Genomic DNA, 15,627 nt, shown 5'->3' with positions numbered 1-15,627 from the left:
TACACATACTTACTACATACTTATAAATGTAGTACACTCAGCCTACAAAAGACAGTAACAAGAGAAAGATTGAAATTCAAAATCTTATCAGGCTGATGGCCAGCAGAGATTACTAACATATGCAGAGTGGCATTTTACTGTTCAAGCTGATAAGCTGATCAGACCTCAAATTAGATATGCTCATTTCCAGCACATACAAGCATATCTGGCTTCGATTTTACCCCCATCTTCCTTTCTGTATCACACCCACTCACTGCCCCAACTAAACCTACACTGTCATGCTGTTAGACATGCATCAACATTTGTTATAAACCATAAACACAGGATGAATCTCCTTTTTTTGGTGTACCTTTCAACCAAACTAGGTCCCCATCCTGATCACCCTACCGAAGCAACGGCAGTATTTTACGTATGTGGTACGCACAGCACAAAGTAACCGCGGGCCCAGCCGGCCTGTCGTAGACAAAAGACAATCCCCTTTCCAGAGAAATACTTCGAAGCGCGGATTCCCCAGACATTTGTTCCAGCAGCAGCAACTGAAAGCTGTGTGTAAGACCACCCGCACGTACTCCCTAGCGGTGCGTTTTCACCCGCCCCAGGGCCTCCCCTCAGGAGCCCCGCACCACCCGCAGCCCGCAACCGTTACCCGGCGGCAGGCGCAAGGCGCAGGCGCAAGGCCCCCTCCCGCCGCCGCGGCCCCGCCCCGCGCGTGCGCACGCGCTCGCTTCCCTGGCGGCGCCGGCGCACGCGGAGCGGCCCGCGCGGCGAGCCGGGTTGCATCACCCGGCGCGAGGGCGGCGGGGGTCCTTCTCGGGGCTGCCCCGCGTCGCGCCTGAGCCGCTCCCGCCCCGCGGCGGGGCTGGCGGCGGCCCCGCGCCGGCCAGCGCGGCGGGCCCCCGAGCCGGGCGTCTGCCCCCCGGCCGGCGGGTGCCGGGCCGCGCGCCGCCGGCGGCGCCGCCACCGAGCGGAGCCGGGGGTCAGGCGGCCGCGCGAGACTCCTCGCTTCCTCTTCGGGCCAAGATGGCGGGGGATGAGGCGGGAGTGACTCTGGGGCAGCCGCACCTCAGCCGGCAGGACCTCGCCACCTTGGTGAGACCCGCCCGGGGGGCGCCCAGGGGACGGGGCGAGGCAGCTGCGGGCGGGAGCGCCGAGGAGCGGCGGATGCGGGCGCCGGGGGCCGGCGGAGTGTGGCGGGGCCGGGCGGGCCGCTGCGGGGTGGGGGCAGCGCTCGGAGGCTGAGGGGATCCGTACCTCCCTCCAGGCCCCGCCGCGGCCGTTGGGGCCGGTGAGGTCTGAGGGGGCGGCAGCGGTGCTTCGGGGGGCCGAGTTGCAGCACGCCGGGGCTGAGGGAAAGGGTAGCTGGAAGTAGGCGCGGGGCCGAGCGGCGGCGCTGGGAGCAGGTTAGGCTGGTCGCAGCGGGTTTGGGTTGGCTGGATGAGGCCTTTCGCTTGCTGGTGAGGTGGGTCCAAAGCTCGGCGGGTTGGCGTCCCGGCTTTGCGGGTGAAGCCTTTGTGTGGCAGTGGTGGAGACGTGCAGTTTCCTCCTTGTAAGGGCTGTCCTGCTGACTGGTGTTAAAGGCTCTTTCCTCTCCGAAGTGGTGTCATAAATTGGCGTTCTGTTCCCGAGCGGGCTAGATGGATTGGTTGCCAGCCCCGTCTTGGTTGGTCTACCGAGGAAACTTTCTTGACTACCAAGAAAATCAGTTGCAGTGGTCTCTTGCTGTGGTAGTCTTGCCTATTAAATGTCTTGCCTGGGCTGCTTCACGTATTGCACATATATGCAGATAAAACCAGTCGAAAATCCTATTGCTGCCTCCCTGGTCTTCAGCAAGCTAGAAGAGCTTATTTGTCTTTACAGGAATAATGTTTGATATTCTTGGGGTTTGAGCACAAGAATTCTTTTTGTGTTATAGCTAAGCATGTTGATATTCGTTATTGAAGCATCTCACTAATTTCAGAGAGTTTCTTTACTTCCTTTCATTGTTGACCGTGGCATTTGCCAGTCGGAAAGAGCACAGATAGGCCTAGTTGGGAGGTCAGTAGGAATTACCTTTAAGGCCTATTCTCTACTTTTTCAGCTGGCCCTTGAATGCTTACAATTGACTGGAGCTTATAGCTGAATTTAGCCTTATACCAGTCTTGAGGAAAAAATAGCATGCGTGCATAATTGTGTGCACCAGGAACAATTCTCTTGATGACAGGATTTGCATCATGCTTACGTGCTTGTCACCCTACTAGATGGTGCCATCTGCAGGTCATGTTCCCATGGTTGACTTCAGTGCGTGTAGTCATTTTAAGTTAGATATGCAAGAAATATAAATTGAATTGCCTGGGTTAGGTGGACAAAACTTGTTTTGTATTGAATGTGAACATTTTATTCATGTAATAGTTGAGAATAGAATGAGTGAGCTTACATTTTTACACAGATGTGTTTATTTGATTGTTATGCATAGAACCTGCATGTAACAGTGTAACAATACACGATTTAATGTCAATTAATGTGTGTGTGTTATTTGTATCTTAGCAAAATATTTATATCCTGTCCTGCACTGAGGACTCTTTTGGCATTGTGAATTTTTGCTTGAACTGAGCAGCTCATCCATATGAATTCAGTGCAGGATGGAAATTAACTGTAAACAGTTTCAAAAATAGTACAGAGGAACATTTCAGCGGATTTCAACATTTGTCTGATATTTGGACAAACAGCTTTAAAAAAAAAAAACAACCAACCAGCTACTCTTTCAGAGTTGTCTTTTTAACTATACAGAATGTATTTCTAAGTGCTTTGATTTGCCAGGTGCTACCAGTGGGTTCATGCAACAGTCTATTTAGGACAGCAGAATTTTTGTCCGGTACCTAAAGTAGAAATAACAGTATTTGAGGAAAAAGTAGCCATTTAAAGAAAACAAAATTAAATCCATGACGCTAATGAAATCTCTGGACTTACTGACTCCAAAGTGTTAGTTGTAATTATATAGTGACTGTAATGGAACCTTATACCAATTAAACAACTGTTTATTGACAAACCTTTGTTTTTAAAACATAGGTGCAGTTCACAATGTAGCCCATGGAAAGTTAGTTGAATTTGTTATGTGTAATTTAAGTTTGGAGGTAGATAAGGGTGGTTTTTGTGCGTTAGAGCTTCTTTTGAGTTTTTTTTTGTTTACTTTAATCTTTCTTTAACACCTTGAGCCTATACCAATTTACAGTCAGTGTTTTGATTTGCAACCTATACTTATTTACAATCAGGATTTTGTTCACTTTTTGTCCTATTTCACATACTTAAAAGACCGGAATGCATATCTAGAATTATTTTAATGAGCTTGGTTGGATTTTGCCGAAGAGAACTACTGGATAATTTTTAAGAAAATACATATAGTACTCTCTAAACTTTTAGATACAAGATGAATAAATTCTAAAATCTCCCTCATACAGGATGTTACCAAGTTGACACCTCTTTCACCAGAAGTCATCAGCAGACAAGCAACAATTAATATAGGTAAAAACAAACTTCTAAAAAAGAGGGGGGCATTCATGTGACTCTTTCTGGTGCTCATGCACTAGCATATGGTACCTATGTGACAACATTTTTAAGAAATTCTTACTGGAACAGACAGTAATATAGATACAGTGTTTTTATTACAAATTTTGTCAAGACGCAGGAGAAGACTTGTCAAACCCTTTTAACTTGAAAAGCACCAATTTTACTTCCAAGAACATTGTTGAATGAAGTGGGGAATAGTTGCTAAAGCAAAGTGTATTTTACCTTAAAATTAAGCATTGAAATGAGTTTCATGAAAATGCAAAGGTCTGTCCATTGGGAGCTCAATTTAGGATCTTGTTTGTTTAAACCCATACATGCTTCTGATGGGAGCTCTGGACTTAATGGCTACAGAGAGTTTGGGGTAATTATGTGTTGATCGTAATGGAACATTGCACAAAATTAAACAGTGGTTTATTGACAAACATTTGCTTTTAAAACATAGGTACAATTGGTCATGTAGCCCATGGAAAGTCAACAGTAGTCAAAGCTATATCTGGAGTTCATACTGTCAGATTTAAAAATGAACTGGAAAGAAATATCACAATCAAGCTGGGTTATGCTAATGCAAAGGTGAGTCATTTCTATAAATCTAGCAGATATGTTGCTAGTGTATTTCAGGGTGGATGTAAGCTTATAAATAGCTAACCCTTGATGAATTAAACTTTTTCTCAATTTTTAAAAATTACTGACAGATTTACAAGCTGGATGACCCAAGCTGTTCCCGGCCAGAGTGTTACCGATCCTGTGGAAGCAGCACCCCAGATGAGTTCCCTACAGATATTCCTGGCACCAAAGGGAACTTTAAACTAGTCAGGTAACTGCTGTAAAATTAAGGGTATAAATTGTGTTTACTTTATGTGCGCTTCCTTTTACATAACTGAAAACAGTCAGGATTGAGCTGCAAGCTGAATGAATTGTTATGGCAGACCACATGTTCTTAGATGCTGGACACCCCTGATCTAAGGTATCATCTAAACTGCCTTGTTTTTATTGGTTGTGATGCACAGTCCACAGTAGAGCACAACTGTCTCTCTGTCATCGGGTATTTGCAGGACTCTGAAGTGAAATGATTTTTTTTTCCCTACTATTAATATAAGTACATTTTAAAGCCACTAGAATGAGAACTAATGTGGACCATGCAAACACATCTTTAAAATTCCTTTTTGGAGGCTGATTTTTGTTAAACTTTTCTTCCTAGAGGCAGAAAAGTTTTCAAAGTTCTTAAAATGAATCTATGAAAACCTGATACTTAATGTGAGATCAGGCCTCTAAGTGGGGGCCAGGTGTCCTTTGTTTACTTCATTTCTAAGAAAGCATAGCATGGTCATTATGCAAGCATAGTAACCACAACGGTTGTTAGATGGGTCTTTGCAATGATTGCTCAGATGAGAGTAGTCACAAAGACTGTTGTACGACAAGATTCCTAGTTCATGCTTACGTGTAAAATACACGTACTGTTGTAATCACGTATTTCCTTCCTTTCCTCAAATTCCCAGTAGACCGCTTGTTCTAACAATAACTTCTGTTGGAGTGTGACAGTCATGCAGCCGTTGTTAAACTATTGGCTAAAAGCTTTGGATTCTTTATCTTACTGTTTATTTGGTTATAGTAGATTTTTAACATTGTCAGTGAAGCAGCAAGTTAGTCCCTTGCTTTTTGGTGGCATGCTACAAGGCAATAAGTTTTCTTCACTGAATAGGTTCAGGCAAGAATGTAGTGAATCAATTATTGTGGTCTGCACAATGAAATCATAAGGTTCGGAATAAGAGCTGTAACGTTGTCTCTAGATAAATCTTGGAAGTGAAATGCAATTATAATAGAGTAATTAAAGACGCATAATTTTCTAAAATTGGAGAATGGGAGACGTCTTTTAAGAGATAAGAGAAATCCTGTGGTTTGTTGTTTTTGGTTTGTTGTGTTTGGGTTTTTTTTATTATTCTGGTGCATTTAAATCTAGTCTAATTTACAAGTGAATTTGTGAAATATTAAAGCAGTACCTAGTATGGATATATGGTATCGAATCTTAAAACTCAGAAAAACTATTCAGTAGCCATTCAGTAGTCTTTGTGTTCTTATGAAAATACTTTCAAGATACTACGTCTCAGCATCTGTCTTGAAATGTTTATTTTATCTATCTATTTTAAGGATGCTTTTAACCTTTGTGTCTGCCTAGCCACTCATAAATCAGTCAGAGAAATTGTTGATAATTGGCTTTTGGACTTCTTTTTAACCTTCTTCTACAACAGGCATGTCTCTTTTGTGGATTGTCCTGGCCATGATATTTTGATGGCTACTATGTTGAACGGTGCAGCAGTAATGGATGCAGCTTTACTGTTGATAGGTAATGATTGCTACACAAAAGCAGAGCTCTATTTTTTTTAATATCATGAAGCAACTTTATATGGGTTTTAAAATTCAGTGGGGCGGGTGAGCGATTAAAACCAGTGAATGCTTTTGAGATGTGTTAAAGAAAATTAAGTTACGCTATAACAAAAATGTACCCTAACAAGGTGGGGGTTTTTTAAACATAGCTATATATACTCATTAGTCTGGTAGCTGGCCCAATTGATAGATTAATTGGCAAAGACGAAACCTTGTAGTGGTATAGTACTGTAAAATTTATATCATTTTATGGAAATACGTTAGCTACAGGTATATTTTGAGTTTCTCTGAAGCTTCAGTTTGCTTTAAATACATAGCCTTAGCCATGCAGGAGAGTCCACAAAATCAGTACCAACAGTAAAAACTCAGATAAATATGGACAAAATCAAGGTATGGGAGATTTATCTCAATTCATACAATTTTTGTTCTGATTTGCAAACAACGGGAAATGAGTAAAACTCATTTTTATATGTCTATAGAACAATGTGGTGCTCTACAGTGATAAATAGCAATTATGTTATCTGGATAGGGCCTGTCAACAAACAAGAACAGCTTCAGATATTGTAGTTTAAATCATCTGAGATAGCTGATAAGCCGTCATGCCTCCTGCCTGTTTAGGTCTAGAAAGTGTGATAGACCAAACTTCAAGATTAGCCACCATAATGGCACATCAGGACAAAGTTGGCTTCTTGGATGGCTGAAATCCAAAACATGCTGATAACTGCCCTATTCACATACTTCATGTATTTATTGTGTGTTGTACAGTTTGGGGATCTTGGCATTTTTACGGCTTTGGTGATGAAAAAAAACCACCAAGGAATTTTAAGATATTTCTTTAAAGGTGAATTGTCCATTTTGCTACAGTCAGCATTGAGATGTCTAGAGACTTAGGGGATGGAATAAGTCAAGTAGACACAAGTTAGCTCTCAGTATCTTTGGAAATTGTAAATGTTTTTATTGGGAAGTAGAATGAGGGACTCTAGCAACCTCTCATCTGTCATGTATTGTGTGGGTGGTAAAGCCAGCACTTCTGGAGAAGAGTACGTGCTTACTAACTTGGATGTTTCACATGTAGCTTACTGAGAGCTGACTGTCTTTTTTTATAAAGACACAATGGAAAGTAGATGTCCTAACTGTAGGAGTTTTGTCTATCTTTGTAGTTTCTATATTGCAGTCACTTTTCTTCTTCCAGCTGGTAATGAGTCATGCCCTCAACCCCAGACCTCAGAACATCTAGCTGCTATAGAAATCATGAAACTGAAACACATTTTGATTCTACAGAATAAGATTGATTTGGTGAAGGAGAGCCAGGCTAAAGAACAGTATGAACAGATTCTTGCATTTGTACAAGGTAAGTTTTCAACAGCAGAAATCCAGTTAATGGTGGAAATTCTTCTGTGTTGGGACATGGACATAGTGGTTTTCTATATGTTTATAAAAAAGCTTCCCCTGCTTAGATGATGCTGTTGTACATAGTCTGCTAATCTGAAAAGTAGACCATTGGAGTTGTACTTCTTACTCGTGTCAGACTGCTTATGTAAAATGTTATGGCTGTTGGTCAGAGCTCTTGATGTGAAACTAATAGCAAGAGCTCTTGTCTAGTAGCTTTCACTGAATTTGTGGTTTCTTCTTGGTATTGTCTCTTCTCGGATTGTTTCTTTGCTAGGGATTGTACTGCGATTTTACTGCAGTGCAGGAGAGAACGAAGCAGTACTTGTTAGGGGCACCTTGTAGGTATAAATGCGTTAGTTACCTTTATCTAATCACAAAAGATTGGTCTTTCATCTCTCTCTGTAAGTCCAGTTCAGGCAGTGTTATTCTACTCTGTCCATAAAGTTTCATCTTTCCCAGGAACTTCCACTGTTTTCCTTGCTTATCTGCTTTAGCTGGGGTATGTGAAAAGCTGCAGAGCTAGATTGTCACCATCAAAAGTAGCCAATGGGTCTGTCTGGGGGTTTTTTTTGTAAGTTCAGAATTGTTGCCTTGCATAAGCAGTTCATACATAACAGCTATGTCAGAGTGGCTTGATGTGTAAACTTGGAGTTTGTAAGAACTGGAGTTATCACAAGAAACGTAGATATAATTAAAACAAGTAATATTTAACAGGCCTTGATAAGTAAATGCATCCTTCCATAAAATTAGGATTTTTCTAAAATATGTAATTCTATTGCAAAACTTAGAAAACATATATCGTTAAATTGGTAGGAATTTTAGTTTGTCAGAATGAAATCTGACTGTAAAATTAATACTGATGTATCAAATACTGAGATATCCAATCTCTCTGAGGAAATTATCTTGAGAATATTTCTGATCACGATGTAGGAAGTGAATTCTCCCTTAGAGCAGAAGATTATCTTGCACAGTGTTCAGAGAGCAACTGTAAAGCTCTTCAGCACACAGTTATCCAGAGGCAACATGAGGGTTGTTTCAGAATGCCTCAAAAAGTAGGTCTGGCTGGTTTGAGCTAAAATGTTGAATGGAAGGCTAAAAGCTCTGATACGTACTGTTTTGGGAAATACACATAAAATGTGCCTTGAAATTCATTAGTATTTTTAACACTGTAGAGCACTTGGTCATGTTGCTGTAAATACTATATTAAGGCTTGATGTTGAACTTGATTTTGTTCTAGGTACAGTTGCAGAAGGAGCTCCAATAATTCCAATCTCAGCACAGTTGAAGTACAACATTGAGGTAGTTTGCGAGTATATAGTGAAGAAAATCCCAGTCCCTTTGCGAGACTTCACATCTGAACCAAGGCTTATTGGTATGTAAATGCTTAGGTCTGGGCTTTTGTAGCTAACCATTTACTATGTGTATCTACACTTAGAATAGCATGTTGCTGAATGCTCTAAAAAGAGGTAGGTTTAAAAGGAGCACTTAGTGCGCTCTTAAAACTTGCGTATTTTCCGAGAGCTGTATTGTTTGTTCAGTTAATTGCTATAGTTAAATCTATTTGAGGTAATTGCTGGGTTTTGTGTATATTCTATTGCACTAAAATGCAATAAAGATGAGAAATTTATCTATGTCTTAAAAACATTCCTTTAGTTGCTATGAATTTAAATTTAATTTAACAAAGTACTGACAAACTGCTGAATTTGAAAATTAAATTGTTTTCATGAAAATCTTAGAGGTAGCCTGGTTAGATTTTCTGTGTTAGTCTCCTGTCTCCTGGATATAATTGTCAAAGTCTCAGTTCTTGTCCAGCATATTACGAAATTCAGTTCCACTACGATGAATCCATTTGTTTGTCCTTTTTCCACATAAAACATGGGAGACCTACCAAACATGTTCAGAATGCATAAAAATTGACTACATTAAAACAAGGTTCCAGTATTCACAATTGACATTGTGAATATTGAAGGGCTTTTGTAATATAGTTGATCAGTGCTTTCTTTTTCAGATACTGATCTTTAACTTAATTTCTGCCATGCAGAAACAGTTTTAAAAAACACTTATGTATATGAGCAGCTTAAATGGTTTTGAGAATGAAAATCAACTATATACTTAAAAATTGGGAATAAAATATTCATCATATTTTGGTGTTCTTCCTGAATTATGTTTTTGTAATATTTATAAATATGTGTATACCTTCATAGGAATAGGGAAGCAGTCAAAGTTGCTAAAGACACTAATTCTTTAAAAACCTGATATTAAATATAAACCTGGTTATGGTCTATTCTTTTCAGTAATTAGATCTTTTGATGTCAACAAGCCTGGCTGTGAAGTTGATGACCTTAAGGGAGGTGTAGCTGGTGGCAGTATTCTAAAGGGTGTGTTAAAGGTAACCTTTTCCCTCTCTTGTCCAGAGATTTGTAATGATAACAATGAGTAGAGTTTTTGCATGCTTAGTACAAAATGAATCTGTATAATTGAATTTTTTTTAAACGAGAGTACAGTCAGCTGGCACTTATCCTTTCTGTCTGTGCCTCATTTTTACTTTCCTGTTTTAAAATACCAGAACAAGAAACACTGATTTTATTTTTTAAATATATTTTTGTTACTGTAGTCTTAGCTTTTGCTAATAATGGTACTGATTTCATTGCTTATAAAAATTGAGGGAGTTACTTTTTTTCTGTCCTACCACTTTTACTTGCTGAATTATTGGGGCGAAGAGGGGAGCAAAAGAACTTTAAAAGTGTGTGGGTTCCCACAGGTCCCACTTCCCCATTTAAGTATACTGTATATTTTGATTTTTTTATTTTGCTTGTGGGATACTGTCAATAGATGGAAGCTTTAAAAGTTGCTCTGCTAGACTGGAAAGCAAACTACAGCTTTGAACATTCAAACAACTTGTATTTTCTTTGTCTTGTGGTTTACTGATGCTGATCAGTTACACCGATTGAATTAACTCAATTTTTCTCAGTGCTGTGACATTTCGGAATGAAATGCCCTTTTAAAAAATTAAACTAAAATTTAAATGTTGGAGTTATTGCTGATAAAGATCCTTTGCTAAAGCAGTGTTACAAATTGTATTGAAAAGAAAATCAATTGTTACATTGGCTATAAGATGCAGAGCTTTCAGTATTGTTCAATTTGCAGTAAACAGTGCAACAGAACTCCTAGAAGTTCTACAGTAGCCCAGAACCAAGGACTTGTATAAATAGTAGATCTTGGGATAAGTAGGTCTTATCTGTGACTAGTGGTTAGCTTTATCTTCCTGTGAAACAACCAGTTAATCACTTTTTCACTTCTGTAATTAGGTGGGTCAGGAAATTGAGGTGCGGCCTGGTATTGTGTCCAAGGACAGTGAAGGAAAACTCATGTGCAAGCCAATCTTTTCCAAAATTGTGTCACTCTTTGCCGAACACAATGATCTACAATATGCTGCTCCAGGGGGTCTTATAGGTAAGAATATTCTCTTATGAAAAGATTTATTTCTTCATGCTTATTGAAAACACTTGGTTTCATTCAACAATAGGTTTCAGTGTAGTAAACAAAAAGGCTATGAGCCATTTCAAATAATTCATATATGGGTGTGAAAATTAGATATTTAATAAATAATTTTCCTGAACGTCACTGGCCAGTGCAGATCAACTTGCATTGTTATTTGTACCAGCTTTAACAGTAGAATAGTTCTTTATCTGTTTAGACAGAGCTCACAGTCTTGCTGACGTTCTGAAAGTGCTGTGCAGGTAATAAGGAATTCCCAGTACGTTCTCAGTTTGTTGGTTTTAGATCTCCTTCAACTATTTTAATATGTGAATGTGACAGCTACCTTTCAGTTACTCCTTGTGACTTTCCTTGTTGTGTTGTAGGTGTTGGAACTAAGATTGATCCAACTTTGTGTCGGGCTGACCGAATGGTAGGCCAAGTTCTTGGTGCAGTTGGAGCACTACCGGAAATATTTACAGAGCTAGAAATTTCCTATTTCTTGCTGAGACGGCTATTAGGTGTGCGCACTGAAGGAGACAAGAAAGCTGCGAAGGTCTGTACCCCTTTCATTTTTCCTGACTTCTCTTCTTGTGATAAGTTCTATCAGTATATACGTTTTTTGATCTTACGTAGTAATTTTGTCTCCCTGTTCATATATACTTGCCACTAAACTTATCTGCTTATTTAATATTGTAGAAGAATGCTTTTCAGAGGAGTAGGAATTCATATCAGAGTAGTTTAAAGTAGCATAAAATATTTACGTGTCCTGAAGTTAGGTATTCTTCTAAACATACTGGTAGTTGTTTTCCTTTGCTATCAGCTTATTCATTTGTGCAGTAATTAGTTTTATATATGTACTGATCTACTTCCTACTTACCTGCTTTTTGTAGATTCTCTTTCTGAAGAACTTTTTAAAGCTAAGTATTTTTGAAACATTGTAGTTGAAAAGAAACTGAACTTGATGCATGGCACAGTCTCATGTTCCATGGTCTGTTTTACACAAATCAAATTAAAAGATCATAGTTTTCCCTGTTAGCATTAAAATATGTAAACTGCTTCATGCAACAGTAAGTTAAGTGCTTCAGTGCTCTCTATCCTGTGAAATGAATTATTTTTTGAGAAATCATTTTGATGTATGTAGGCATAAGGGAAATGAGAATATCCAGATTATTTAAAAGAATGGTATAACATTCCAGTTTGTAGCAGTATCTGAGACTGTTTACGCTTTTAATACAGTATGTGCAATCTTCAGTATGTTTTGTAGAAAATGTAGAGAAATTCCAAGAAAGTATATCATACCAAGAACCTGCAGTACTACATGCGCAACATATTTACGTATTTGTCCTTTCACATATAAACTTTATCCACTGACACTGTGTGGGGGAGTATTTATAGTTTTTGCATTTCTCAGTTATATCTTTTGTTTTGTGGCAGGTAGGTAACAGAAGATACTCAATATTGTCTGTGGTATGTTTTTTTAAATACTAAAGCTTATGTTTCAGAGGTTTATATGTCTGTCTTCAGGTGCAAAAATTATCGAAGAACGAAGTTTTAATGGTAAACATAGGATCCTTATCTACTGGAGGGAGAGTCAGTGCAGTAAAGGCTGATTTGGGGAAGATTGTGCTAACTAACCCAGTATGCACAGAAGTGGGAGAAAAAATTGCCCTGAGTCGAAGAGTTGAGAAACACTGGCGGTAAGTTGGCGCTAAATTGGTAGAGTACCTGGTAGTTACATTGTTAACAAAAAAATACCTGGATCTGATTTTTTTCTAGAATAGGGAAGCGTATGTCTGTTTTAAACATTCCTCTGGATTCTCCTAACACATTGACACCATTATTATGGGATGCTTCATTTCATTACTAGCCTCTTTTTGAAGAAGCATTACAATTAGGTAGATATCTATTAGTTAACAGACAAGGAAACATCTGAGGTTCATGGTTTGTTGCCAAAACTGCCGTGCCATAAATTGAGCTAACAGTAGGCAATCTTGGCAGAGCAGTTTGGAAATTCTAGTAGTTAAGCCAAAGCCTGTCTTTATACACACCTAAGTCAACGGCGTTCTGCGTGTGGAGCTGTATGTGATTTCTAGTGCAACCTTGAAGTAATAGCAGGGGAATGGAGGAGGGACGTTCTAAGGTTTGAGTATTTTATGTACTGTGAGCAGAGAGGAAAGAAGAAAGTATCAACTGGATTGACCCATTCAGATTACAAATATAAAATGTCTGACTGCACAGAAGCATCTGGAGGCTGAAAGTGATGAGCAGAATTGGTTGATTCATTTTAATCTTAGTGCCATACTTCTCTTTAGATGGTTATGCATACTGTTCCTGTTGTGTTCCATAAGACTACATGAATATCATAAGAACATAAGGGTATTTAGATTCATTGACCCTGCACAGCTCTTGTAGTATAAGGGAACATAGCCATTTTTACAGGAAGTCTCTACTGTATGAAAAAGAACCAAGCTTTAAATATCCATGGATGCATGTTTCTTTTTCAGATCAACAAGAAAGCGTAGGTGGGAATTTAGTGCTTGCTGTCTCAGAGCTAGCTGACAAATTAGGGAAGAGATTATTCCCTAAAAAAAAACAAGGAAAAAAGATAACGTCTTGAACGGGGGGGGGGGGGGAGGAAGACAGGACCCAAATTAAGTCAGGGAAAGCAGAAGGAAGAGGAGAAACTACTTATATTGGAAATGATACTTTTTTTTGAGCTATAGACTGACAGCCTGTGCAAATTTTAATGTGAGTTTTGTTGCTTCTGTAGATTACTTCCCACTTGAAAAACATGACCAAATTTTGCCAAAAAGCCCACTTGTCTCTGGATTACGGGATGGGCAAGTAGTGGCAGCCTGCTATAAAGATGCTGTTATTAAAAAGTTGCCTTCTGTGCTGTATTAAAAGGACAAAGAGACAACATAAGGAAACTGAAAGTTGAGAAAAGGGAAAGGAGGCAAACTGGGAAGAGCAGCATAATAAAATCCAATTGGAGTAAAGATAATGTACGGTTGGTGCTGTGAGAAGGAACTTGTAGCCTGAGGCAACAGACTACTGAAAAGATGTAAGAAAGTGAGAAAGCAAGAGACGAAAAGGAGATATAAAATAGAAAGTAAATATGTAGAGGCATAGAGGTTTTAACAGTAAATGGCCAAGCAAACAGGATACACTAGTGATTCCAAGGAACAGTCAATTCAGAGGTGGTGGACTAGTTATAACCTATGGATATGGTCCTAAAAAGTGGGAAGTGCTGGGCTAATATACCTAGTTCCTTTTCTGGTGTCCAGGGACAGGCTCTACTGCTTAGCAAACTAAATTGAGATGGACATGTGGTTTCTGTGTATCTCCTTACCAGAAATTGGCAACGTTTTAAAGACAGTTGTATTAATAACATGGACTGCCTGCTGATTGTGGAAATGGACATAATCTTAATTTCTTTTCAAAAGTGTGTTTTTCTGAGGCAACGGTGGCCTGTAAAAGGGGCATTCATTTTAGTCAATATAAATAGTAGAACTTATCTGAGAGTTGAGTTACCTTTATAGGTTACGTGTTCATTGAAAGTTACAGCTCTGTTTATAATCTTACTGTCATCTTGTCTGAATTTTCACATTTTCATTTCTATTTGAAAGTAATGCAGCACTTCAGGCACAGGTGAAAGAGATCGAGCTGTGAATAGAGTTAGAGTCCACCAATACAACATAAGTTACAAAATTTTCAAATTTTTAGTTTACTGTTCAAAGGTACATCCTTAGCTGATTACAAACATGCATCATCCCTTTTTATTCTGTGTTTCCACTAACCAGTCTTAGATCTTGTAGGATATTTTGGGTGGGAGACAAGGGGAGAAAATTCAAAATGTGAGTACTGAAGTCATAAGCATGACAGAAGGATGTTGATTTATCCTGGATATTTCTGACTACTATATTAAAAGTAATATAAACTGTTTTTCTTTTTGCAGTTTAATTGGTTGGGGTCAAATCAGAAGAGGAGTGACAATCAAGCCAACTGTTGATGATGACTGAAGAACAAAAGAAAGTGCTTCATTTTTAAAGATGAAGTGCCTATTTCTATTTTGGAGGGGGTATATTTTCGCAGTGGAATTGGAAGCTATGCAAACATTATCTTTGAGTTGTATGGCTGTCCTTGTACATTTTATTGAATTTTACCCTCTTACTAAAATACTAGTCACTATCACCATTAAAAGTGTAAAAGAATTGGCGTAGAAGTGGGTTTAATTAGCCACATTTTAGTAGAAATTAATTGTACATGTCTCATGGCATGTCTAATTTATGTTATTTTGTGTTTCAGATATCTGTTTAATATCAGTCAAGCAGCCCCAGTGTAACACACAAACCATAAATCTGGTATTGAAATAAAATATTGCTTATTTTCATTAATTCATACAATTTTTCTGAGTAAAAAGACTGCAGTGGTTGTTCAACCAGTACAAGAATTAAAAGCAAGAAACCAAACTCTTCTTGAAGACTAGTACCCTTTCTGCACAACATCTTGTTTTGTTTAGACAGCTGTTTACAACAAAAACTTTCTTCCTTAGTTTGTATGGTTCTGACTTTAGGATTCTAGCTGTATTACACTTTGTAATTAGGATGGCAATGTTGACTTGCTTAAATTTGTCACTTCCAATATTACAAGGAGTTTTGGGTAAACCCCCAAAGAAAAACTACAAGTAAACTGGATCTGAACTGGCAGTAGGGTTTTTGACCTTATTTTAGAATGGATTTATGAAAGGAATGTGATTAGTTTGAAACGTAGCTGCTTGTCATCGTGGAACTCTGTGTGGGTGACCTGAGAGCTCTTTATACAGTAGGA

General features: G+C 39.0%; 1 protein-coding gene across 1 annotated transcript; it reads left to right on the top strand.

The window, feature by feature from the left end:
• The first annotated feature begins 1,000 nt into the window (after positions 1 to 1,000).
• EIF2S3 (eukaryotic translation initiation factor 2 subunit gamma) lies at positions 1,001 to 15,194 on the top strand. The gene is made up of 12 exons (XM_076356093.1): positions 1,001 to 1,089; positions 3,435 to 3,498; positions 3,986 to 4,113; positions 4,236 to 4,357; positions 5,790 to 5,884; positions 7,118 to 7,276; positions 8,555 to 8,689; positions 9,612 to 9,706; positions 10,626 to 10,770; positions 11,181 to 11,350; positions 12,322 to 12,494; positions 14,756 to 15,194. Exons 1-12 carry the CDS (start codon positions 1,021 to 1,023, stop codon positions 14,817 to 14,819), a joined length of 1,419 nt encoding a protein of 472 aa, XP_076212208.1. The 5' UTR covers positions 1,001 to 1,020; the 3' UTR covers positions 14,820 to 15,194.
• The last annotated feature ends 433 nt before the right edge of the window (positions 15,195 to 15,627 follow it).

This window comes from Aptenodytes patagonicus, chromosome 1, assembly GCF_965638725.1.
Source record: "Aptenodytes patagonicus chromosome 1, bAptPat1.pri.cur, whole genome shotgun sequence".
NCBI lineage: Eukaryota > Metazoa > Chordata > Aves > Sphenisciformes > Spheniscidae > Aptenodytes > Aptenodytes patagonicus.
Note: the sequence above shows the minus strand (reverse complement) of the source record. Positions and strands in the feature narration are given on the sequence as shown.

Excerpts from the sequence above, each read along its gene's own strand:
- EIF2S3 (XM_076356093.1), top strand. The coding sequence starts at position 1,021 with ATGGCGGGGGATGAGGCGGGAGTGACTCTGGGGCAGCCGCACCTCAGC. Across the intron at positions 8,690-9,611 it reads ATCTGAACCAAGGCTTATTG|TAATTAGATCTTTTGATGTC; the intron begins GTATGTAAATGC and ends TATTCTTTTCAG. Across the intron at positions 12,495-14,755 it reads AGAGTTGAGAAACACTGGCG|TTTAATTGGTTGGGGTCAAA; the intron begins GTAAGTTGGCGC and ends TTCTTTTTGCAG.